Below are 24,258 nucleotides of genomic sequence, written 5' to 3' on the forward strand. Positions count from 1 at the left end.
CCACCCAACATCACCCCAAACCACCAAGCCACACCACCATCCCAACTACACCACCCCAAGAGCCCAACTACACCAACCAACCTACACCAGCCCAACAACGTCACCCCAAGAACTACAACCCAAAAATACCCACCCAACACCACCACAACATCACCCCAAGAACACCAACCCCCCCCACCAGCCCAACTACAGCAGCCCCATTACATCATCCCAACACCACCACCACAACAGCACCCCAACATCACCCCAAGAACCCCAACCCACCCCACCAGCCCAACTACAGCAGCCCCATTACATCATCCCAACACCACCACCACAACAGCACCCCAACATCACCCCAAACCACCAAGCCACCCCACCATCCCAACTACCCCACCCCAAGAGCCCAACTACACCAACCAACCTACACCAGCCCAACAACGTCACCCCAAGAACTACAACCCAAAAATACCCACCCAACACCACCACAACATCACCCCAAGAACACCAACCCACCCCACCAGCCCAACTACAGCAGCCCAATTACATCATCCCAGCTCTACCACCCCAACAGCCCAACTACACCAACACCAGCCCAACACAACCAACCAACTCCACCAGCCCAACATCAACCCAAAAACACCCAGCCAACATCAGCCCAACTCTACCAGCCCACACCAACAACACCAAGAACACCAACCCCACTATGTCACCCCAGTACCAGCTCAAAAACACCCACCCAGCATCACCCCAACACCACCAAGCCAACTGCACCACCCCAATTAAATCACCCCAACTACACCACCCCAGCAACAGCAGCCCAACTACACCAACCAACCTACACCAGCCCAACAACGTCACCCCAAGAACTACAACCCAAAAATACCCACCCAACATCACCCCAACAGCACTGACCCACAGGACCACCCCAACAACACCAACCCAACAACAACAATTGTAGGAATGTGCCCCTGTTGGCAAAGTGACAAAACTGTCCTTTGTCCCCCAAAAAAAGGAAAGAAGCCCAGAAGTTTCTCTCATCGATTAGGGTAAAAAGCCACCTCATAGGACCTCAGGGACTTCACCTCAAACTCAAGCGCAGCTAATTGGATAGAAGCCAAAATGTTCTGCCTGACCAATTGAGTAGAAAAAGAAGAGAACAAAAGAGCTAGGGGCTTTTGTGAAGTGTTTTTACCAGGAGCAGATCTCTGCACCTGAGTCAGGTTTTCCTGTTTGTTATTTTGCCTTTTATTAAACCTTTTTGTTTCTAACACTGCAGCAGAAGCCATCCTTCTTATTTTGTGCCCCCAAAAGTAGCTGAGCTACCTTAGGTGTATTTTATGTTCCTCCGAGAGCTTATAAGACCGGGGTCAAAGAAGAAAATATAATAACCAACCCAACTACACCACCCCAGTTACAGCACCCCAACTACATCACCCCAATCCCATCACCCCAGCTAGACCACCCCACCACAACCCAACTACACCTGCTCAATAACACCACCCCATCTACACCACCCCACCACCACACCTGCCAGCTGCCTTCACCCCGGCAGTCCCAGGTACACCCAGAGTGAGTCAACCCAGAGCGATGCCGAGCACCCGGCGTTTCTCTGCTGCCAAATTAACGAGCAGGCAGGTTAATCAGCACCCATCCCACCACATCCCCACAGCGTGGGGAGCTGGTGGCCTTCCTGCCTTACAGGTGGCCTTGGATTGGTGCCACGAGGTTGAGGGTCCTCAGGGGGTGTCTAAGGTCTGTCCAAGCCTCCAGGGTTTGCTCTGGCTGGGGCAGCCTTCTGCTGGTAAGCCCAAGCCTGTCACCCAGGAAGGGAGCTCAGAAGGACCACAGTGCTCATGGCAGCCGTGGGCAAACCCTGGAGAACCACAGGAGGCAGGGACAGAGAAATTCTCCTTTTGTGATTCAAGGTTTCATGCAGGAGCAGCTTGTAGGGGAAAGCACTGAAGGAAAGGCTTGGAAATCTCGTGGTGCTGTGACTCAAGGGATGCAGGCAGAGCAGAAGAAGTTAGTCAGGATGTTCTTGTTAAAAATAACAATAAAAAAAAAAAAGGACTAGGTTGTTCAGTTTGGTTTGGTTTTTTTTTTCAGTGTTGTGGTTTTTCAGCTCAAACCGGTGCTAGAACAGCCCCTTCATCAACAGTCAGGATGTTCTTGTTAAAAATAACAATTAAAAAAAAAAAGGACTAGGGGGGTTGTTCAGTTTGGTTTGGTTTTTTTTGCAGTGTTGTGGTTTTTCAGCTCAAACCGGTGCTAGAACAGCCCCTTCATCAACTAGGTCCACCAGAAGGAACAACAAAATTAAACAAAAGCTTGTTAAAAATAGTAATTTTTAATAATTACACAGACTAGGGGGGATGTTTCATTCAGTTTGGGGTTTTTCAGTGTTGTTCTTCAGCTCAGACCTTACAAAAGCAGCCCCTTCATGAACAACTTCCACAGGAAGGAACAGGACAATTAAACCTATACAGTGACTCTACTGTTACCACAGTCTGAGCCACAACAGTTTTTGGGTAAAAAAAAATCCAGAATTCATACAGAAAGCTCCACAGGCCTGCTCTGGAGTAACTCCCTGCTTTCCCAATACCTGTCCATAAGGAGAAGCACAGGAATGTGTTACAGAGGGGGGGCCTTGCAGGCCACCCTCCCTCCCATCCCTCATTTCCAAACATCCTGGTCGTTAAACCTCCAGCACCCAGAGCTCAAGCTGCAAAACAGGTCCCATTCTCAGGTCTCCAGGCTGGCAGCTCCCACGCTGGTTCCACTGCCCTGCCCTGGCTCTGTGCCCACAGGTGAGGCACCGCCAGGGCAGGAAGTGCTGGTGTGGGCAGGTGCCTGCGTCACCCGGACCACACGCTCCACGTCACAGGGCACAGCACCCCGAACACACAGCCTGAGCCTGCCCTGGCCCACGGCACCCCGAACACACAGCCTGAGCCTGCCCTGGCCCACGGCCCCCGAACACACAGCCTGAGCCTGCCCTGGCCCACGGCACCCCAAATCACAGCCTGCACCCACCCTGGGCCATGGCACCCCACACACAGCCCCCTGCACCCCTATCCTAGTTCCTTCCCTTCCTGCATCCCCACTTTGGGAACCAGGCAGGACCCCCAGCCTCTCATTGCATTCCGGGGCCAGGACCCCCCACTCCTCCAGGGCCAGCAGGACATGGCTGCTCTGGCTCCCCACCTCCCCCAGGCGCCCCGGGGTGGGCCACCCACCCCATTCCCCTCCACCATGGGCCCAGAGCTCTCTGGAGCGAGCTCTCTGTGTCTCCCCTGTATACCCCGGCTGCAGGGGGATCCCCCTGCTCCAAGAATCCCCCACACCTCTCCAGCCACCAAGGGATGCACCCCTGAACCCCCCCATATTCCGGGGTGTAACCCCTGGGTGTGCCCCACATCCCACCTGTACACAGGGGTGCATCCTCTCGGGGGTCCCCTGAATCCCCCTGGCTACACAGGGCAGGGAACATCCTCCGGGGGTCCCCTGAATCCCCCTGGCTACACAGGGCAGGGAACATCCTCCGGGGGTCCCCTGAATCCCCCCATTTCCAGAGCTGTGTCCTGCGGGGGGTCCCCGTATCCCTGCGTACACAGGGGTGCATCCCCCCGGGGTACCCTGCATCACCCTCCCGGCATCCCTTGGACCCCTCCGCGTCCGGTGTAGCGGGGCACATCCCCGGGGTGCCCCCCAGCCCTCCCCGGCTCTCCCTGGACCCTGCTCCGGACGCGCAGCGGCCGCGACTCGCCCGCCTCGGGCCGCGCCCGCCGCGCCTCCCCCGGGGCGGCCCCGCGGCGGCGGGGGGACAGCGAGGGGGAACCGGGCCCCTCCCGCCCGCAGGGGAGTCCCTCCATGGCTCCTCCATCCTCACTCCAGCCTCCTCTCCATCCTCTCCCTCTCATCCTCCTCCATCTCCTCTCCGTCCCCGGTTACTGCTGAGGGGATCCCACCCTCACCGTGGGGACATCGCCAGGACTGGGGCGATGGCCAGGAGCCGGGTCTGGGCTGGAAACAGCCCGCGGGAAGGGGTCATGGAATTCCAGAAGGGTTTGGGTGGGAAGAGATCTTAAATCCCCTCCCACTGTCCCAGGTGCTCCCAGCCCCAGTGTCCAGCCTGGCCTTGGGCACTGCCAGGATCCAGGGGCAGCCACAGCTGCTCTGGCAATTCCAGCCCAGCCCCTCCCCACCCTGCCAGGGAACAATTCCCAATTCCCAAGATCCCATCCATGGCTGCCCTCTGGCAGTGGCAGCCATTGCCTGTGTCCTGTCCCTCCATCCTTGTCCCCAGTCCCTCTGCAGCTCTCCTGGAGCCCCTTTAGGCCCTGGGAGGCTGACTGGAGCCTCAGGAAGTTCAATAAGGTGAAAGGCAAAGCTTTGGCCGTGGGGAGAACAACCCAGACTCCACTATGTGGTGGAGGGCACTCAGCTGGAAAAGAGCTCTGGGAAAGGCCCTGGGGGTGCTGCTGGGCACGGGGTGGGGGGGAGCAGGAGGCAGCAGCGAGTCCCTGCTGCAGAGGGTGAGAGTTGTCCTGGGCTGTGTCAGACCCATGGTCAGCACTGGTGAGGCCACCCCGGAGTGCTGTGTCCAGTTCTGGGCTCTCCAGAACAAGAGAGACGTGGGCGAGCTGGAGAGACTCCAGCAAAGGGCCACAAAGGGTCAGGAGTACCCTATGGAAAGGGCCTGGAGTGTCCCATGCATGAGGAAAGGCTGGGAGGCTGGGGCTGATCGGCCTGGAGAGGGGTTTGGGGGATCTCACCAATGTACAGAAACACCCACTGCTCTACCAAGCCACTGGAGGAGTTTGTCAGTTGGCTGAGCTTGGCTTCCCCTGATCTGTCATCCTCAATGTGCCCGGAAATGCTTCCCAGGATTAGCTCCATCACCTTCCTAGGGATTGAGGAGAGGCCGATGTGTGCGCAGCTCCCTGGCTCCTCCCTGCCCTTCTGGAAGGTGGAAGTGACATTTGGTTTCCTGCAGCCTTCCAGACTCTTCTCTCCATCCCCAAGACTGGTGAAAGGTTGTTGAGAGTGGCCTCACGGTGCCACCAGTCCCTCCCTCACCCCTCGGGTGTCCCAGCAGGACAGGAATGGTTTTCAGTTTGCTGAAGCATGCCCTGCTCTGAATCCTCTCCCATGGAGGATCTGTGTTCCCTGGTGCAGCCTTTCCCTGTGGGATCTCTGGATTCTCTGGAGCCTGAAGATCAGGCTGGCAAGGGGCAAAGGCAGCATTCCTTTTCTCTGCCTCAGGCACTCCCCACCTCACGGAGCACTGGCCCTGTGTTTTATCTGATCTTGGCTTTTCCTCCTGCAGGAGCCCTTCTGCTGGATTTGGCACCACACCTTCCAGCTCCAGCACTCCCACCACCCCCAGCCCACCCAGCAGCCTGGACCCCCTCCCCTGCAGGGCCAGACCCGGGGCAGGGGGCTGAGGGTGGCACACAGCAGGTTTTTCCTGCTCTTCCTGCCCAGCCAGAGCCCAGCATGACCTCCCAGGGCAGTGAGTGCTCTGCCATGCATAATTCAGGGCTGGGATAAACCGGGAGGTGCCAGCCCACTTCCAGACCCTAAATTTAGGCAGAGGAGAAAGTCCATGAGTATGTGACAGCAGCAGACTCGGGGGCACAGGGCTGGGCCACATGTCCCCTTGTCCTTGAGGAAGAGGAGGGTGTCACACTTCTCGCTCCAAGGTAAAGCTCCGGGGTTTGGCCCCAGGTCAGCAGTTGGCACAAATCAATAAATTATTATCTGAGCCTCTGTGGGCTCCCAAAATCTGCTGGCAGGGCACAGCCCTGCAACAGGAGAGGTCAGCACCCGAAAACTGCTCTGATCTCAGCTGCTCTCAGGTTTCTCCTTTCCGGAGGCGCTGAGCACATCCTGCCCCGGGCACGGGTCTGGCAGCGCCCCGCGGCCCGGCCACCCGGGCTGGCTCTGACACAGCCCGGCACGGCTCAGGGGGCTCTGGCAGCTCCGCCTGCTCCTGGCTGGGTGCCAGAGCCCTGTGACATCCGCAGCGGGAATGTCCTTCAGTCCCTGTCCCTCGGAAGGACACATGGGCCGGGCAGGTGTTTGTCCCCTCGTCCTGCTGTCCTCGCAGGCACATGAGCTCGCTGGCACGCCAGGAGCAGGAATCCTTCCATGCACCCTGGAGGGACCAGTCCCGCCCCCGTCACTGTCCCCTGGTCCCTTTGACGATGCCACCAGATGGCAGTGGCGGAGTGAGGCCCTGCCGGACACCGGGGCGGTCACCGAGCTCCGTCCCTGCCGCTCCCGGAGCGCCACGGGCACGGCTGCCAGCAGGGAGAGGGTCCCCACCCGCCTGGCAGCGGTGTCCCCCACCAGAGGCCACCCTAGTGCCACCACCCCCCGCATCAGCCCCGGTGTCCCCATCTCGGTGTCCCCATCTCGGTGTCCCCTTCCCGGGAGGGGCCGTGGGCAGCGAGGGCCGCCCCGGGCCGGGCGGGAGCAGCGCTGTGACAGCCTTGTGACAGCAGTGTCACAAGTGACAGAGCCGTGACGGGCCCCGCACAGACCAGTTTCACTCACCCCGCACACAGGGGGGTGAGGATCGGGAAATGTGGGGTGGGACCAGAGGTCAGGGACATGGGGCTGCCGGCAGCCGTGCCAGCCCGTGTCCCACGGCTGGGAGCATCCCTGCATCCCAAGAAAATTCTTTTTTTTCCCCTCTGCCTCCCTTCTGCTGCTTCTCCTGCATCCCTCAGCATACCCCAGGCATCTTTCATTCATCAGGGCACCCAAAACCTCAAACATGGCTCATGAGGGCTCAGGGCCCCATTCCTGCCCCGCGGGGGGTTGTAGGGCTGGGGGAGCAGGGCCAGGAGCAGCTTGCCAGGGATGCCTGGAAAACAAACGCTCTCATGTGACTGTATCTGGGACAATACCAGCTTAGCTGTGGGTGCAGCCAGCAGGAATCCTGCAGCTCCCGAGCCCTGCTAGTCATGGATAAACCTACATTAGAGCAATTAATAATAATTAATAATCGGGACTGCATTTGGAAAAGCAGCTAAACCCAGCAGTGCTCTCCAAAGCATTGTCTAGCCAGGGAAATGCAGCCGTGGCACAAGGTGCAATTTTGGGGTGACGGGTTTGGGGTTGACAAACCCCTGGTCTGTGGGGCTGCCCCGCCTTGGGCATCCTGGGGGCTCCGTGGTGGGATTTAGGACACACAGGGTCCTTCCCCTCAGCCCCAGCTGCAGTCAGGCACATCCCAGCCTTGGGGGTTGGGGTCCCCCCACCCACCCTGTGCTGCAAGGAGGGGCAGGAATGGAGCCCCCCAGGTGCCTCTGCCCAGCTCTGCTGCCTCCCCCCAGGTGAGAATGGGGACAGGCACAAAGCCAGGCTGGGATGGGGAGGGTGGGTGCAAAAGGGCTGAGATGGAAGCACCCCCTTCCCCTGGTGCGAGGACGCCTCTGAGGCGGGCGGGGAATTGGTTTTCCACTGAGCTGCTCTGTAATAAACAGACACACACACGGGAGCAACAGGCAATTGCTGGGCCTTTAATTACAGCCAGCCAGGGTGTTCAGGGTCACAGGAGCCAGGATTCAGAGCCAGGGGAAATGAGGGGGATGATTTCCAGGAGGAACACTGCAGGAATCTGCAGAACCTTCTGTGCCTGAGCTCCTTTGTTGTCCATTTCATCCACCAGGACCCTCCTGTCTTCCCAGCCCAGAACATCTCAGATCCCAGAATTGTGGATAACAGAAATCCTGAGCTGGAAATCCAAAAGGATGAGTGGAAGGGGCCCAGAGGACCATGGATTCCAACCCCAGGCCCTGCCCAGACACCCCAACAATCCCACCCTGGGCATCCCTGGAGCATCCCAAAGGCTCCTGGAGCTCTGGCAGCCTCGGGGCCGTGCCCATTCCCTGGGGCACCAGCCCTGCAGAGCTGCCCAGCACAGGAGCCTGGTGGAGCCCCAGAAAACCCCCCGAGCCCTCTGACAGCCTTCCCACCCCTGGCATTGCTTCTGGCAAACTCACTGAGCAACCAGGAGCCTTTTCAAGGACCTTTTGCCAGTTGGAGATGTCTCAAAGGCCACTGGGGTGACACAGAGGCTGAGGGGCTGTCACTCAGCCTGTCCCTTGTCGTGTGCTGGGGTCTCCTCCCCGCAGCCCCTCCTGTCCAGGGGGATGAAGGGCTGGAAATGCTGTCCTTGAATCCTGCTTTGTCCTGGGCTCCCAGACACAGGGACAGCTGGGAGAGCTGCGGTGCCTCCCCACTGAGCTCGGACAGATGCTGTTTGTCTTTCTCCTGGCGGTGCCCAGACGCCTGCCTGGTGATGGATGGCAGTGTCACAGCAGAGATTCTGCGCTGTCACAACCACTGGGCCTCTCATGGGCTGGAAAATTTGGAGGGTTACTCCACCGTGAGCTGCATTTCTTCCCCAAGGATCCGAGTCACAGAGCTGGCAGGGCGAGGAGCCTGCAGGAGGAAGCAGCAGGGTGAGACCTTGCTCTGAAGGTGTCCTTCATCCACCTGGCAGGAGGAGCTGCTTCTTCCCTTCCTTTCTACCTGTTGTTCCTGCTTGGATCCTCAAGACCTGAGCTCCTCAATTTTCTTTCCTGGTGTCCAAAGCCACCCAACATCACCCAAAGCCACACAAAGACACCCAAAGTCACCCGAAGCCACCCAAATTCACCCAAAGCCACTGAACATCACCCAAAGAGACCCGAAGTCACCAGCCTTCCTCCCAACTCCCTCACGGGCCTCCCTGAGCCCCTCCACGCATTCCCCACGGCCCCTGGCTGACAGGACGTCTCCATCTGGGTGCACAGGAGCCAGGGCAATGCTGTGGGCATGTAAATTTGGGAGAGCTGCCCGAGGCACGTTTGGTTTTTGAGCCTCTTCATCTGCAGCCTTAGCGATTCTGCCTCTGGAGGAAGGGTTAATGAGCCATGGAGATCCAATTAGACTTCTCTGCTCGACCTTTCACCTCGTTCTTGCCAGTTAAAACCAAAAAGAGAAAAAAACCCACAAGTGGCGGTGTGGAGACAATTAGATCAGTGTCTGCTTAATGAGTTCATGGATCCAGCAGCAATATCCCTGTTTGACAGGAGAGGCAGGAGCCGAGCTGAGCCCACCCTGTGCCCTGTTTGCAGAGCCTTTTTGGGGTGCAGATGAGCCCCCCGTGGTTTGGGGCTGGCTGCCCGCGCCCCAGGGGCTGCCAGGGCTGTTGTTTGTCAGCCACAGCAGCCAGCCGGCCTTTCCCACCGCGCTTTTGCAGGATCGGGGATCCTAACCAGCTCCAGATGCTCGGGATGGGTGGGAGCAGCGCGGAGAACCGCGGGGTGGGAGCGGACCTGGCGCTGCAGGGCGGGCACGAGCCCCGGACCCCACGGAGCACCCGGGGTGACAGATGCCACCAGCGCGGGGCTGGCGGGGTCCCCGCGGTGCTGGCAGCCCCCCCGGCCCGGCGCTCCAAGCCCCACGTGGCCGTGCCGAGCAGATTTTGCTTGGCTGCCTGGGCTATATTTAGCCGCCTGTAAAAGGGGTTAGCGAGCAGCGCTGGAGCCAGTGGCACAGCTAAGAATGTCAACGTAAGAGCAGCCAGGGATAAAAAAAGCCCAGGCCGGGCGCTGGGAGCTTTGTGCAAATCCCCGTGCCCGCATCTCCCGGTAGCACCGGGCCGTGGCCACTCCCTGTCCACCCACCCCGAGGCTCCTCAGAGTTTTGGGGCTGGTTTGCAGCGTCCCTGAGCTCAGCTGGGCACTCAGAGGTTGGGATCGGGTGGGTTTGGTGAAACCCCCGAGTTCTGGGGGCTGGTGTACCCCTCTGTGCTCAGGCAGGAGGCACAAGGCGCTCTCCAGAGCTGGGAGGTGTTTGTGAGGCTCCACATCCCCATCCAGGCATCTGGAAGTTACTGGAGCATGAAGAATAGATTTGAGCGCTTTTTTTGCCCATGAACACTTTTTTTTGGGATGCTGCCTTTCTGCTCCAGCAGACCTTTCCTGCCTACGCTCCCCTCGCCGCCCTGATCTGGCCCCTAGAACGGGGCAAATCCCACCCCATCCCTGCTCTTCCTGCCACATCCCAGCTCTTCCCACCCTTTTTTTGCCCATGAACACTTTTTTTTTGGGATGCTGCCTTTCTGCTCGGTTAACTCCAGCACACCTTTCCTGCCTACGCTCCCCTCGCCACCCTGATCTGGCCCCTAGAACGGGGCAAATCCCACCCCATCCCTGCTCTTCCTGCCACATCCCAGCTCTTCTCACCACATCCCAGTTTATCCCACAGCATCCCACACCTGGGCAATGTGCCCCATCCCATCTTCTCCCACCCCTTCCCAGATCTTCCTGCCCCATCCCAGTTCTTCCACCCCATCCCAGCTCTTCCCAAGCCCTCCTGTGCTGCTCTGAGCTGTCCTGACCTTGTCTGGGCTCACTCCTGCCTGTGCAACCCAGGCTGCTGCCCCTTCAGCCAATCCCAGAGCCAATGCACAGGCAAGGTGGTTTCCTGAGCTAATTCCCAGAAATAATTTGCACGTTCTGCTGGTCCACTGGGGCAGGGGATGAATATTTTGGTGGCTGAGCCCCGAGAGAGGCACTTTGAGTCATTCAGTGCCCCTTTTTCCCCCAGCTCTTGTGATGAACTGGCAGCAGGATGAGCTTTGGGCTGGGATTGCGTCTGGCTGCGGGATCCACCTCACCTTTGGGTCAGGAGGGAGCTTCTGCTGCTGCAAAAACAGCAACAAATCATTCTTTTGGTTGAAATTTTCCATTCTGCCGGGGACAGGAAAGCTGCAGATGAGTTGCAAAGACCTGTGCAACTCACTGCAGATATTCCAGCTGCCCCGACAGCCTGAAATGGGGAATAAAATCAGGGAGAGCAGCTCGTGTGCTGTCCCTCAGCAAGGCAGGATGCTCTGGGCTGGGCACACGCTGCGGGGGGAGGATCTCCAGAAGCTCCCTGATGTCCTGGGGGCAGGTGGAGCTGCAGAATCCTGTGCCCTGCAGATCTCCAGAAGCTCCCTGATGTCCTGGGGGCAGGTGGAGCTGCAGAATCCTGTGCCCTGCAGATCTCCAGAAGCTCCCTGATGTCCTGGGGGCAGGTGGAGCTGCAGAATCCTGTGCCCTGGCAAGGACAGGGCAGAGCAGCACACTGGGATGCAGATGGCAGAGTTCTGGAGGGTGCCTGGGAAGGGCACTGCTGCAGCTCTGAGATGTCCAGACTCTGCTCAGTGTGACGCCCCAGCCTGCCTGGTGACAAATCTTCTCCCCGGGAGCTCTTTGCTGGCATTTTCCCTCTGCTTTGAAAGGGAAAGGAAATGCTCGCTGCCTTTGCCCCTGAGATCTCACAGGCAGGAAGGTTTTCCCCAAGGGTGTTCCCTGCAGATCCATCCCTCAGGAGCCACCTCCATCACTCCAGGGTGGCCTCGAGGCCATGTCCTGCTGGAGCTCATGGAAAGTCCCAGCCCTCAGCCAGGGAACAAGTTGCAGGTCCCCAAACCCTGTGACCCGTGTCCCAAAATAGCCCCTTAAGCGAGCACTGACGCAGCCCCTGGGCTCAGGAATAACCTTCCCTGCACGTCACCTGTGTCCCCAGCAGGCAAGCAGGGCTCAGCCGGGCTGGAAATCGGAAAGGTGCAGCTAAAAGAGGAACAGCAAAGGGCTGCTCTGCCCCAGCAGTGACTTTTAGCCCAGATCAGAGCCCGCAGTGCTGGGCAGGGGAGAGGAACACAGCTCTGCTCCCTGCCTGCTGCCTCCAGGAACGCCAGGAGCTGCCCCAGACCTGCAGCAGCCCGAGGGTCCGTGGGGTTTATTGACCCTCCTGCCCCAGGGGGATAAAGCAGCAGGGCAGCAGCAGCAGGAGAACAGATTCTTCCAGACTGATTTTCTCCCAGCTCTGGAACCTGGGTTTTTAGGGGAAAATAGGGTTTAGAGCAGAGCAGAGCAGGGAGCAGCCTGAGCCCGTCCTTGCTGGCTTCACATCCCTGATGGATCAATCAGGGGCTCTCCCAAAGCTCACGAGGCAAAATGATATATTTTAGGCTCCTCAGCAGCAGGGGCCCCTCATCCTGCTGGGAGCATCCTGGGAAGAGGATCCCAAGGTCTGCAAAGCCCCAGAGCAGCAGCTGGAAGAGCAGAGGGAGCGCAGAGCAGCCTTTGGCACCACGCTGGGGCAGCACCAAGCACCACAGCCCTGCCCTGGACCAGCTCCCAATGGGAGCTGCCTGAGCAGGGAATAATTTTGGAATAATTTTGGAAAAATTTTGGAATAATTTTTCCTTTCCCAGCTGCTGTCCTGAATCCCTGGAGCTCCAGCTGAGGCTCTGGGCTGCGGCTGCACAGCATGCCCTGGATGCAGGAGGGTTGGGAGAGGTTATTCCGTGTCAGCAGAAATATGGAGGCAGGAATGTGGAATCCCTGGCAGGATATGGAGGCACTCACACACCTCTGGCGTGCCTCAGTTTCCCCAACTCCCCCAGCCCAGCCATCCCAAAGGATCACATTGGTGTGGCTGCCCTTCAGCCGTCCCAGGGCAGAGCATCCCCGGGGCCGCTCGGCAGCTGGAGCGAGGGAGAGCTCTCCAAGGTGCTCCGCAGCACCGCGGGCTCTCCTCCTGTCCCTTGCCGTGCCCGCAGCACCCCTCCCTCGCTCCCAGCCGTCCCCTCGGCCCGCGACAGCAGTGTCACATCCGATCGGGTGCCAGGCAGGATAAACATCGCCGCTGCTCGGCCCGAGACTGCTCCGGAGCGGGGAGACAGTCAAGGAGAAAGCGGAGCGTGAGCAGCTAAAAATAGCGGCTGGCGAAGGCTGCGAGCTGCCACCCGCCCGGGCGGCCAGCGCCACCGTGTCCCTGCCCTGGCTGCCGGGACCGCCGCCGCAGCCCCGCCGAGGTTTTGGGGTGCAGACACGGGCAGCGGCCGTGTCCTGGAGGCGCCTGGCCGTGTCGCTGTCCCCTGGCGGGGTGCGGGGCTCGGGAAGCATCGCCCGTCCCGGGGCAGCAGCACCGCTGCCGTGTCCCCATGGGCACCCGGGCTCCAGGGGAAGGGACGCGATGGACACCGCGCTCCGGGTGCTCAGCATCGCCCGTGGCCACCGGCAGCGAGAGGAGCTGGGCCAGAGCCGGGAATTTGGGATCACGCCCCAGCCCCGCTCCTGCTGGGAGCAGCGTGCCCCTGCAGGGATGGGGAGCAGGGACCCCCTCACCCGCGGGGTCCCTCCCAAAGTGCACCCCGCTCCCCCAGCCCTGGGGACAGCCGCCTTCAGGGCCAGGAGGGACATTTTGGAGCCTGTCACCAACCTCACGCGTTTCCCAGCGGCAGGGATGCCGAGGGAAGCGTTGGGAGGTGGTTACTGCTGCCGGGTGGAATTCCAGTCGCTTTTAATTCCCGCTCTGCCTCCCCCACCTCGCTGCCCTGGCCCAGCTCGGGGGTGGGGTGAGAACCCCCACCTCACACCCTCGGCGCTGTCCCCCCCTCAAGGTGACAGCGGTGTCAGGCCAGGAGGAGCTGGTGGCATCTGCTCCGCGCCCAGGCTGTGCCAGGCTGTGCCCAGCGAGCAGGGCACAGCGCGGGCTGTGCCGTGATCCGCTGGATTTGCCAGCCGCAGTCAGGGTCTCCCAGCCCCCCGCCCCCTCCCCCACCCACCACATGCCACACGGGTGCAGCCACGGATCCTTTAATTCTTTTTTCGCCCCAAAGATTCGGAGCCTGTCAATGATTTTGGCCGCACTAAATGGAGCTGTGTGGGCTGGGGTCAAATTGTCCTGCTGGGGGAGCAGAGCCCCCTCAACCCACCCCACCCGGGGGACTCTGCAGCCGGGGAGCCGAATCCAGAGGGCATCGAAGGGAAAATTTCCCTTTTCCCAGCAGGGCTGGTGGCCACGCCGAGCTGCGAGCCCCCCGCCCGGGCTGGGGGTCCAAGCGGGGCAGAGTCACCCGGAGCTTGCGGCCCGGGGGGATGTCACAGCCCTCCCTCCCCTTGTGTCAGCGCGGGGGGACGCGGGGACACAGCAGCCCGGGGGGGCGAGGGGCGGCCCCGGCGGCGGGGGGAGAGCTCGGCCCCGGGTGCCCCAGGGCCGCCTGGAGCCGGAGGCTTCCCCGCGGCTCCTGCCGAGCGCGGAGCATCCTTCCCCCGGCAGCCGGGCTGGCACCGGCACCGGCATCACCACCGGCACCGGCACCGGCACCGGCATCACCATCGGCACCGGCACCGCACCGGCATCACCCCCGGCACCCGAATCAGCATCAACAGCGGCACCGGCATCGCCCTCGGCACCGACATCCCCATCGCCCCCGGCACCGGCAGCAGCATCAGCACCGGCAGCGGCAGCATCACCTTCGGTGTCACCGTCACCCCCGGCCTCGGCACCGGCACCGGGATCGCCGCTGGCACCAGGTGAGCGACCGGCGGCTGCTGGGGACAGGTGACGTGGTGGCACCGAGGCCCTGGGCCACCGCGGAGCATGTCCTTGTCTCACCGGGGCGAGGGACCTGGTGTCCACCCCGGGCACCTCCCTGGGAAGATGGAGAGGCCGGAGGGTCGGGGGTGGTGGTGGCCTCGGGGACAGATGTGTTTTTAGGGGATGGAAGTTGGCAGCAGCTGCGGTGGGGTGTCTCTCGAGGGCTTGGGGTGTCTGTGCCACCCCCCAGGGCCAGGGGGCTCAGGGGAGGATTTGGGGGTGCAGTGCTGAGGCACCGAGCAGGGCTCGTCTGTCTCGGGGTGGGCACTCAGATCAACCCCCGTGGCGGCACCTCTGTCGCAGCCTGGCACCCACCCTGTTCATGTCCTGGGCCATTACTGCCCCCTCCACCCTTCCTCCTGCCCTGTCCTCCTCTCAGCTACCGCTCCCACCCCACCCCCAGCTCCAGCCCTCAGCTTCCCGGGTTGGAGCTTCCCAGGCGATTTGGGCCCGGGGCGCTGCGGGGGTCCCCAGGCACGGGGAGCCCCCCAGGGCTGAGCAGCCCGTGCAGGGGACACGCTCCTGTGGTGCTTCCTCCCGGGAGGAAAGGGCTTCCCCAGGGACAGCCGCTCCTCCCCGCCTTCGGGGCATCGTTTTGGCAGATTGCCCCTGCAGATGCTTGGATCGGGTCCCTTTGGTCCCCGGAGCTGGCTGCTGTCCCCTGGCTGGGTGGCAGCGCCACCGAGGAGGTGGCAGAGGCAGGATGTCCCGTGTTCACCCCGAAAGCTCCCAGCCCGTGACCTTGGGGTGTCCACCAAGGGACACCTCAGTCCTGGCTGTCACAAGGGGACCCGGCCCTGCCACTGCTCCCTGTCCTCACCCTTCCCTGCTCAGCACCATCTCCCCCCAAAAGCAGGAGGTGGGGGAGGGGAAAGGTGGCGGCAGAGCCAGGTTCTCACTTTGGATTGAGGGAATCCCAGCATTTCTGCCCGGCCTGGGATGCCGGGAGGCAGAGTGGGGGTGCTCTGGGGGTTTGGTTGTGAGGAGACCTTGGGGCTCAGCTCCTGGGGCAGCTGGAGGAGCTCTGCTGAGTGCTCCATACTTTGGGGGACCTGGAACAGTGAACAGGGTGGGGACCCCGGCCCTGCCGTGCCCTTGGCTCCTGGAACGGCAATTCCAGCTCCTGGAATGGCAATTCCAGCTCCTGGAATGGACAATTCCAGCTGCCTTGGCTCGTGGAATGGCAATTCCAGCTCCCTTGGCTCCTGGAAAGGGCAATTCCAGCTCCTGGAATGGACAATTCCAGCTCCTGGCTCAGCCCTGGGCCACTGGGACCGGCTCTGCTCCATCACGGATTTCCAGCCATGCCTCTGATCCCAGAGCAGCTGCCCAGATTTCTTCCCTCCTCGGCTGTTGGTTCTCTCCCCGCCAGCTTCCCGGGGTTGGGGTTTTGTCCCAGGGCGGTGGCAGCTGGAGGATCCTGGTGGTGCTCCCACCCTCGGTGCAGGGAAACATCTGGATCCCCTCCATGCAAGGCCTGACCGCTGGGTGGGGGCTGCTGCCTCGGAGCTGGGTGTCCTGGAAGTTCCCACCTCCCCTTGGCTGAGCTGCAGAGGGAAGGATCCGGCATCCAGGGGCTGGGGCAGCCGTGCCCAGGGCTCCCCAGAGAGCCAGAGCCCCCAGGGAAGCTCCAGCTGCCTCTGCTCCCTGGAATTCTGGCTGCCTGCACTTCTCCCGGTGCTCTGGCAGGGCTGGGAGCCTCCTCCAACCCCAACTGGAGCAGAGCCCTCCCCGGGTGCCACCAGGGGCAGAGGGAGAAGGAGCTCCTGCAGGGAGATGAGGGTCACACAGTGCCCGAGCTCTGGTGTCACCCAGCCCCTGGCACTCCCGGCATGGCACAGCCTGGGACGTGCTTGGTGGCACCCAGCTGGCACCCTGTGACAGCCCGCAGCTCCCTGGGCTTCCCCTGGCACCAATCCCGGTGCCACCCACGGCTCCACGGGCAGGAGAACCGAGGGTGTCCCCATCCCCATCCCCGGATCCTGTCCAGCAGCTCCAGCCGGGGCTGGGGCAGAGGCTGAAAACCCTTTGGGGAGGAGGGAGCCTGAACCTGGCGGGGAGTGGGACTGCTGTGCATGTGGGTGACACGTTTATTATGCAAAATTACCTGGTTTTATTACGCAAAATTACAGTTTGTGGCGTGTTGGAGCAGGGAACTGAGGGTTCTGCTGGGAGCTCCATTACCAGGGCTCAATCACCCTGATTACCCTCATTAGATCCCTTCCTTCCCCACGGAGATGCAGAGCCAGAGCTCGGACTCCCAGAGCAGGGCTGGGTTATCCAGGTGCCAGCTCCATCTCATGGGGCTGGGGGTGGCTCCCATCCCCTCATGCCAAAGGGGCCGTGCTGTTTCCCCCTGGGACTCAAAAAGGAGCCGGATGCAGCCGATGGCACTGAGGAATGTGGGGAAGGGAGGCTCACCCAGCACCTTTGTAGGGTCCCTGACGGGCACCCAAACTCCCCAACAGGAATTCCTCTGCTCCTCCCACCACTCCAGCTGATTACCTTTAATCAGTTAATTAAAGGGAATTAACTGATGGGGGTGGAGGATGGAATAGGAATAGCTCTGGATCAGGTCATGGCCTGCAGTCTGGACAACACCTGGCTGGGAGTGGCTGGAGCAGCTTCCATTCCTTCCTTCCTTCCTTCCTTCCTTCCTTCCTTCCTTCCTTCCTTCCTTCCTTCCTTCCTTCCTTCCCTCCTTCCCTCCTTCCTTCCCTCCTTCCTTCCCTCCTTCCCTTCCGCCACTTCCTCCCCCTCTCTCCCCATCCCCACCCAAGCCCCTGTGGGGTGAGGGTCTCTCCCTGCCGGTGCCAGGTTGGATCCCAGAGCTGTCCCCTCCCCCTGGCACTGGGAATGAAGGGCTGCCAGCCCTTGGGATTTGTCGTGTTCCCACAGGGAATATCCATGGCTGGTGGTTTTGGGTGCTTTTCCCCTCCCTGTGCTGCAGAGGGGACATGGCTGCTGTCCCTCCCGTGCTTTACCCAGCACAGGGGTCAGGGCTGCCCAGGGAGCTGATCCCTGCCCGGGGTGCCCTCCTGCCAGCGGAGCCCCCAGTGCCCCTGGCAGAGGGGCCTCGCCCTCACAGCCCCACAAACGCCGCTCCACGTGCTGGGAAAACCAGAACTCCTCGTTAGGAGCACACAGTGATGGGAACGTTCCCCGGAGAGCAGCAGTGAAGTGTGCTGGGCTGGGAGCACCAGGGGTGGGGAAGGGGAGCTGGGGTTTGGCCGTTCCCTCTCTGGGCGCCGTGGGCAGCACTGCTGAGGCTCTCCAGGTTTTCCATGCCCTCCCCTGGAGGTTTGGGATGCAGGATGGAGCCCTGCAGTGCCAGCCCATGTCCTCGTGCCTCTGAGCCTGTGGTGCTTTGCTCTTTATTTGGAGCAGCTCAGGCCTGTCCAGGGTTGGAATCCAGGGGTCCAGAGGGAATCGCACATCCAGGTTTGCCTGCTGCTTTTCCAGGATGCCCCGTGTGCTGCTCCCAGGGGAAAAACACCTCGACTCCATCCCAGTGGGGACTCGTGGGAGATGCTGAGCTCAGCAGGGGTGTGCCAGGGTGAAACTGCTGAGTCCCCTGGAGCGCTGTTCCCTGCCCAGCCCAGGCCTGCGGGATCCTGAGGGGATTTACTCCGGGGTCACTGCCCTGTGGGGAACCCGAGCCCTGAGGTGGTGTGAGCACCCCCAGGACTGGAAGCACCTGGATTTGGGTTGGCAGAGTTTGGGTTTGCTCAGGGAAATTTAGGATTGGGGTGTCCGGGAGCACAAGAGGGTTCACTCCCACACTGGAGCATGGCTTGCTCTGGTTTGTGTTTGCAGCACTAAAAACCAAAGGGACAGTTTATACAAACAGCCTGAAATCCCTTCTGGACAGACTCAGCTTGGATGTTAGGCACAGCTGAACTCTGCCATCGTGCCCCTGAGTGACAGAGAAATAACACAGCCCCTGCTCGTGCCGGCGGCTCCATTCCGCGGATGGCAGCAGCAAACCCCTCCTCCCGTGCACATCGTCCTGCTGGAAGCCGGGAATTGCAGGGAATGGAGATTACCAGCGTCCCATTTCAGAGCCCTTCCTTCTCCTTGCCTTCACCAGGAATTTAGGTCTCAGTATCCCACAAGCCCAGCTGAGCCCCTAAATAGAAGGGTTTATGCTCTGCCTAGGCTGGTATTAGCTGGGACACAGCTCAGGTTTTGTGTGGAAATAAAAATTCCGAGTCCTACAGCTGGGAAAAAAAAAAAAAAAAAAAAAAAAAAAAAAAAAAAAAAAAAAAAAAAAAAAAACCAAAAAAAAAAAAAAAAAACAGACCACTAAAAAATAAGTCATAGAATCCCTGGTTGGAAAGGACCTTAAATCCCACCCAGTGCCACCCCTGCCATGGCACGGACACCTCCCACTGTCCCAGGTGCTCCCAGCCCAGCGGGTCCGAGGAGGAAAAAAAAAAAAAAAAAAAAAAAAAAAAAAAAAAAAAAAAAAAAAACACAACAGACCACTAAAAAATCAGTCATAGAATCCCTGGTTGGAAAGGACCTTAAATCCCACCCAGTGCCACCCCTGCCATGGCAGGGACACCTCCCACTGTCCCAGGTGCTCCCAGCCCCAATGTCCAGCCTGGCCTTGGCCACTGCCAGGGATCCAGGGGCAGCCACAGCTGCTCTGGGCAGTGAGACCATAACTGTGCAAAAGGCAGCAGAGGATGAAGGCTGATCTTTAAAAGGACCCCTGGGATCCAGGAAGAGGCCTGGGTGGAATAATTCAGGATTTGGGTGTGAGCAGGCGTGGGACTGAGCCTAAAGCTGGTCCTGGCCATCTGCAGGGCAGTGATGGGGACCAGGCAGGAAGCAGGGGAAGGGATGTGAGCGTGATGGAGGGGACAGAGACCCTTCAACATTTCCCAAATCCATGGGTGACACAATCCCAGCACAAACAGGAGTGGTGGAGAAGAGAGCAAGCCAGTCTGGATGTGAGGATGAGTGTGCAAGAGCAGGACGAAGGTCAGAGCTCAAGGCAAGACACAACAAGAGGGAGCTTAGAGAGTGATGGGAATTCCTCTGGAAGTGGAATTATCCCAAAAGGGGGATCTGCTGCTCCACGGAGTGGGAAGCAGTGGGAGCCATTTGTCCAAAGCCTTTGGAACAGGGCTTTGCTGGGGAGGGAATCCTAGGGAAGAGCCAGCCTTGAGGGTACCAGGATGTGCCACAGCTTTGGGGAGCTGCCAGTGTCACCCCTGCTTAGAAATCCCAGTGGAACAATTCCTCAGAACTTTGGGAAAGAGCCAGGGAGGAAAAGAGCCAGAGGAAAACTGGGGAAAAACCAGTGGGAGATATTGCTGGTGTTCCAAGCAGGATGCAGGTTTGCTTGCATCCCTGCACTGCTTCACTCCAGACATCACTCCCAAGGTGCCAGTGAGATCTGAGCTGGCCAAAGTTCCTGCCTGGCCCACCTGGAATGCTGCGGATTTAGGGATGAAAATGCCAGGCCATGGTTGGAGAGGTTGTGCTGCCCAGGGCAGGCAGGGGGGTGCCAGCATCCCATGGGAATAGGTCTGGAAGCTGCATCCCTGCCAAGAGGGATCATCCTCTCCAGACACTTCCTGGTGTGGAGCACAACCTGTTCCAAAAGTCATTCTGCACCTCCACGTTCAACATTCCTGCACCAGACCACATTCCTGAAGGTTTTTTCCCCTTTCCCAGGAAACAATGAGTTCAGGACAGTATTTATCCTCCTTTCCTCTCCCTGGGATCCTGGAGCTGTCCCTGGGCAGGTGACACAGCCCGTTCCCACCTGGCTCAGCATCCCTGGGGCTCCAGCAGCCTGCAGCCACTTCCCTGGAGAGGAGCTGAACCTGCAGCCTCCCCGGGAGAGCTCCTGGCTCTCCAGATTTTATCCTGTGTTTAATTATTGCCATCTGCTGCTCCCGGCTCCGGGGCTGCTCGGGCTGTCTGGTGGCTGTCGGGCTCTGGTTAAGCCAAGCCCATTGGATTTCCCTCCCGTGTGGACTCCTGGCTCATTTTCCTGGATGATGCTCCCATTCCCTTCTGACCTGAGGCATCTCTTTCCTTCCCATTCCCCTCAATTTTACAGTTTCATCTCACTAAATCCTTCCCATTTTTCATCATGTTCATCAGCGTTGAGGAGTAGCTGGTGGATTTTTGGAGGGTTTGTTCCAGGCTGCAGCATTCCCAGCACAAATCCCACAAAATGTTGAATTAAACGAGCAGGAGGAACACCCCAGAGAGAGCAAGCCAAGATCATTAAATGCCCCAATCCCCCTTCCAGAGGAGCTCCTGACCCACTAACAACTCAGAAGGTGAAGAAGCAAATCCTTGTAATTAAATGAATCCTCAAGATTCCTGTAGCACCTCCCAGGTCCTAAATTCCTGGAGCATTCCGGGTTTGCTGTGTCTGGTGGGGGGAGAGTCCGGCCTGCTATGCCAGCACACATCAGAGGTGTGTGTCCAAGGTGGTCCCCGGGCTCCAGGTGCAGTCTGGGGTCCCTGCCACCCCCAGCAACCCCAAAAGGTTGTGTTGGAGGGGACACACTGATGCTCAGGGGATCATGGATGTGTTTGACCCTGACCTGGGTTCCTTTGACTGCTCCAGCCCCAGGTGGGTCTCACCCTTCTCTGCCCCTTCAGCACCTTCCTCCCCTCCTGCAGGGCTCTGTGTTCCCAGGGAACCTGACCAAGGAGCTCGTCCCTGGCCATCTCCTCCCTCCACCTCTCCCAGCACCTTCCCTGCCCATCTCCAGCAGGGATTAAGGCTTATTTCTGCCCTTCCCTCCTCTATCCCATTAGGGGCATTAAAGCAGGAGCCAGGAGCCCCGAGGACCTTCCATGTGACTCCAGGAGCTTTTTTAGGCTGAGACCACACTAAGCCACCAAAACTGTCCCTGCTTAGAGGGGGGAAATCCTCACTCCCCGGGTTTATCCAGGGGCATTTGCCCCCTTTGGGTTGGAATTGCCTGTGGGACCTGGAAGTCGTGGCATGGGGCAGGTGTTGGTGGCTTGGCCATTGTCCCCAGGGGTGCAGGGACAGCGATGCTGCATCCCAGGAGAGCTCAGGCAGTGACAGCCCCGGGCTGGGCCCGGCCAGCAGCAGGGTCCTGATCCCCCTGGGGCTTTCGGAGCGGGGTCCGACCCCGTCCCCGTGGCTGGGAGCCGCGGGACGGGCCCGGGCAGCAGCAGCGGTCCCGGGGTTCGGCACTCCCGGCCCGGCGCTGCGCAGCGGGAGCGGGAGCGGGAGCGGGAGCGGGAGCGGGAGCGGGAGCGGGAGCGCTGCGGCTGGGGAGGAGCTGCGAGCCCGCCGGGGCTGCGGCCGGGCCGGGGCGGGGATGTGGGGCAGGGAGTGTGAACACGTGTGTCTGAGTGTGAACACGTGTGTGTGAGTGTGTGAGCATGTGTGTGTGAGTGTGTGAGTGTGTGAGTGTGTGAGTGTGTGAGCATGTGTGAACACGTGTGTGTGTGTGTGTGAACACGTGTGTGTGAGTGTGTGAGCATGTGTGTGTGTGAGTGAGTGTGTGAGTGTGTGAGTGTGTGTGAGTGTGAACACGTGTGTGTGCGTGTGTGTGTGCACACGTCTGTGAGTGTGTGTGTGAGCATGTGTGTGTCTGACGGTCTGTGAGTGTGTGTCTGAGGGTGTGTAAATGTATGTGTGAGTGTGCACATGTGTGTGTGGGTGTGTATGTGTTAGTGTGTGTGTGAGTGTGTTTGTGAGAAAATGTGTGCACACGTGTGAGTGAGTGAGTGTGAAAATGTCTGTGTGCACATGTGTGTGTGCACACATGTGTGTGTGAGTGTGTATGTGTGTGAGAGGGTGTGTGTGTGCAAACGTGTGTGAATGTGAGTGTGTGTGCACACGCGTGTGTGTCTGTGTGTGCAAATGTGTGTGTGATTGTGACTGTGCACACGTGTGTGTGTCTGTGTGTGCACACGTGTGTGTGTGAGTGTATGTGGGCATGTGTGAGTGTGTCAGTGTGTGTGTAAGGGTGTATGTGTGTAAGAGTGTGTGTGAGTAAATATCTGTGTGTGCATACGTGTATGTGTGAATGCGTGTGTGTGAGTGTGCAAACGTGTGTGAATATGTGTGAGTGTGTCAGCGTGCGTCAGTGTGTAGTGTGAGTGTGAACACGTGTGTGAGTGTGTGTGTAAATGTGTGTGAGTGTGAACAGGTATGTGTGAGTGTGTGTGAACGTGCAAACGTGTGTGTGCACACGTGTGTGAGTGTGAACACATGTGTGTGCGTGCATGTGTGTGTATGCACATGTGTGTGTGTGTGTGTGCACACGTGTGTGAGTGTAAACGTGTGTGTGCATGTGTGTGTGTCTGTGAGTGTAAATGTGTGTGCACGTGTGTGTGAGCATGTGTGTGTCTGAGGGTCTGTGAGTGTGTGTCTGAGGGTGTGTCAATGTATGTGTGAGTGTGCACATGTGTGTGAGTGTGGGTGTGTATGTTAGTGTGTGTGGAAGGGTGTGTGTGAGTGTGTGTGAGCTTGTGTGAGTGTGTTTGTGAGAAAATGTGTGCACACGTTTGACTGAGTGTGAAAATGTCTGTGTGCACACATGCGTGTGTGAGTGTGTGAGCATGTGTGTGAGGGTGTGTGTGTGCAAACGTGTGTGAATGTGAGTGTGTGTGCACACGCGTGTGTGTCTGTGTGTGCAAATGTGTGTAGGGGATCCTCAGGGAATCAGGCCGTCCTTCATCTGGAGCCCCCATGTCAGAGCCCAGCGTTCCCCCAGCCCGCTGTCCCCAGGTGCCACCTCCCCGTGGCTGCTGCTCCCTCCTGCTGGCTCCTGCGCAGCCCTGCCCGTGCAGGATTTGTGCCCAAAGCCCGCGGCACGCCCGCAGTGCGTGTGCTCGTGTGCTCACCCCGCCACACACGCGTGTGCTCCCCGACATCCCGGGGACACGGCGGGACAGCGCCGGGCATGTCACACGTGTCCCCTGCCAGGCCTTGAGCGGCGGGTGGGACAAACTCTGGGACAGGGAGGTGACACGGCTGTGGCACTGGGAGCCAGGAAGTGCCACACGTGCAGACACAGGGACAGGGAGGGTCACACAGCGCGGCAGGGCTGTCACACAGGCACAGGCTGCCAGAGAGTGCCACACATGCACACAGGGGTGACAGAGAATGTCACACTGTCACACAGCCTTGTCAGGGAGTGCCACACATGCACACAGGTGTGACAGAGAATGTCACATGTGCACACACCTGTATGGCACATGGAACAGCCCAGCCTGAGGTGACACACACAAACACAAACACGTGTGACAATGCACACACATGACAATGCACAGATGTGACACTGCACACACATGTGAAAATGCACAAATGTCTGACACTTCACACACCTGTGACACTGCACACACCTGTGACAATGCACACCTGTGGCACTGCACACACCTGTGCTGGAGCAGCACAGGTGGCTCCAGGGGGCAGTGGCCGTGCAGGTGTACAGGGAACCTTTGTCCCCACCCCTGCCTTTGTCACCGCCAGCCCGGCCCCCGTGCCTCAGTTTCCCCCTGAGCAGCGCCCGGGTCCTGCCCCTCATGGCACAGCCACGCCAGCACTGATCACCAATTGACGAATCACTAATCACCTCCCGGGTTAATCATTTCTTTCTCCCCCTCCCTGCAGCTGTGGCCACCCCTCCTGTGCGCACAGCACCTGCGCCCAAGGACCTTGGCTCGTCCTCCCGGCCCTGATTCCCAGCAGGAATTCCCAGTGACTCCCAGCAGGAATTCCCAGTGACTCCCAGCAGGAATTCCCAGTGACTCCCAGCAGGAATTCCCAGTGACTCCCAGTGACTCCCAGCCCTGATTCCCAGCAGGAATTCCCAGTGA

The 24,258-nt window shown here is 59.6% G+C and overlaps 1 protein-coding gene and 1 long non-coding RNA gene across 8 annotated transcripts; one reads left to right on the top strand and one right to left on the bottom strand.

The window, feature by feature from the left end:
• Nucleotides 1–7,494: 7,494 nt before the first annotated feature.
• On the bottom strand, nt 7,495–13,552 carry LOC120511653. 7 transcript variants are annotated; one of them, XR_005629788.1, is made up of 3 exons: nt 13,261–13,552; nt 7,998–8,439; nt 7,495–7,729 (listed from the first exon to the last, which is right to left on the bottom strand). It is a non-coding gene; the product is annotated as an uncharacterized LOC120511653 (long non-coding RNA). The 7 variants fall into 7 exon arrangements; XR_005629786.1 differs by lacking the exon at nt 13,261–13,552 and adding an exon at nt 12,409–12,485; XR_005629785.1 differs by lacking the exon at nt 13,261–13,552 and adding an exon at nt 10,664–11,359.
• A 367-nt stretch (nt 13,553–13,919) lies between these two features.
• Nucleotides 13,920–24,185, top strand: LOC120511680 (uncharacterized histidine-rich protein DDB_G0274557-like). Its single transcript, XM_039729083.1, has 2 exons — nt 13,920–14,357; nt 24,053–24,185. Exons 1-2 carry the CDS (start codon nt 13,920–13,922, stop codon nt 24,164–24,166), a joined length of 552 nt encoding a protein of 183 aa, XP_039585017.1. The 3' UTR covers nt 24,167–24,185.
• Nucleotides 24,186–24,258: the final 73 nt, after the last annotated feature.

The sequence above is a fragment of the Passer montanus genome, unplaced genomic scaffold (genome assembly GCF_014805655.1).
Source record: "Passer montanus isolate IOZ18808 unplaced genomic scaffold, ASM1480565v1 scaffold68, whole genome shotgun sequence".
NCBI classification, from domain to species: domain Eukaryota; kingdom Metazoa; phylum Chordata; class Aves; order Passeriformes; family Passeridae; genus Passer; species Passer montanus.

What these genes read in the sequence shown, in the direction of transcription:
- LOC120511680 (XM_039729083.1), top strand. Translation starts at nt 13,920, where the DNA reads ATGTCACAGCCCTCCCTCCCCTTGTGTCAGCGCGGGGGGACGCGGGGA. An exon ending in GGGATCGCCGCTGGCACCAG is followed by an intron (nt 14,358 to 24,052) that starts GTGAGCGACCGG and finishes CCCTCCCTGCAG; the next exon opens with CTGTGGCCACCCCTCCTGTG.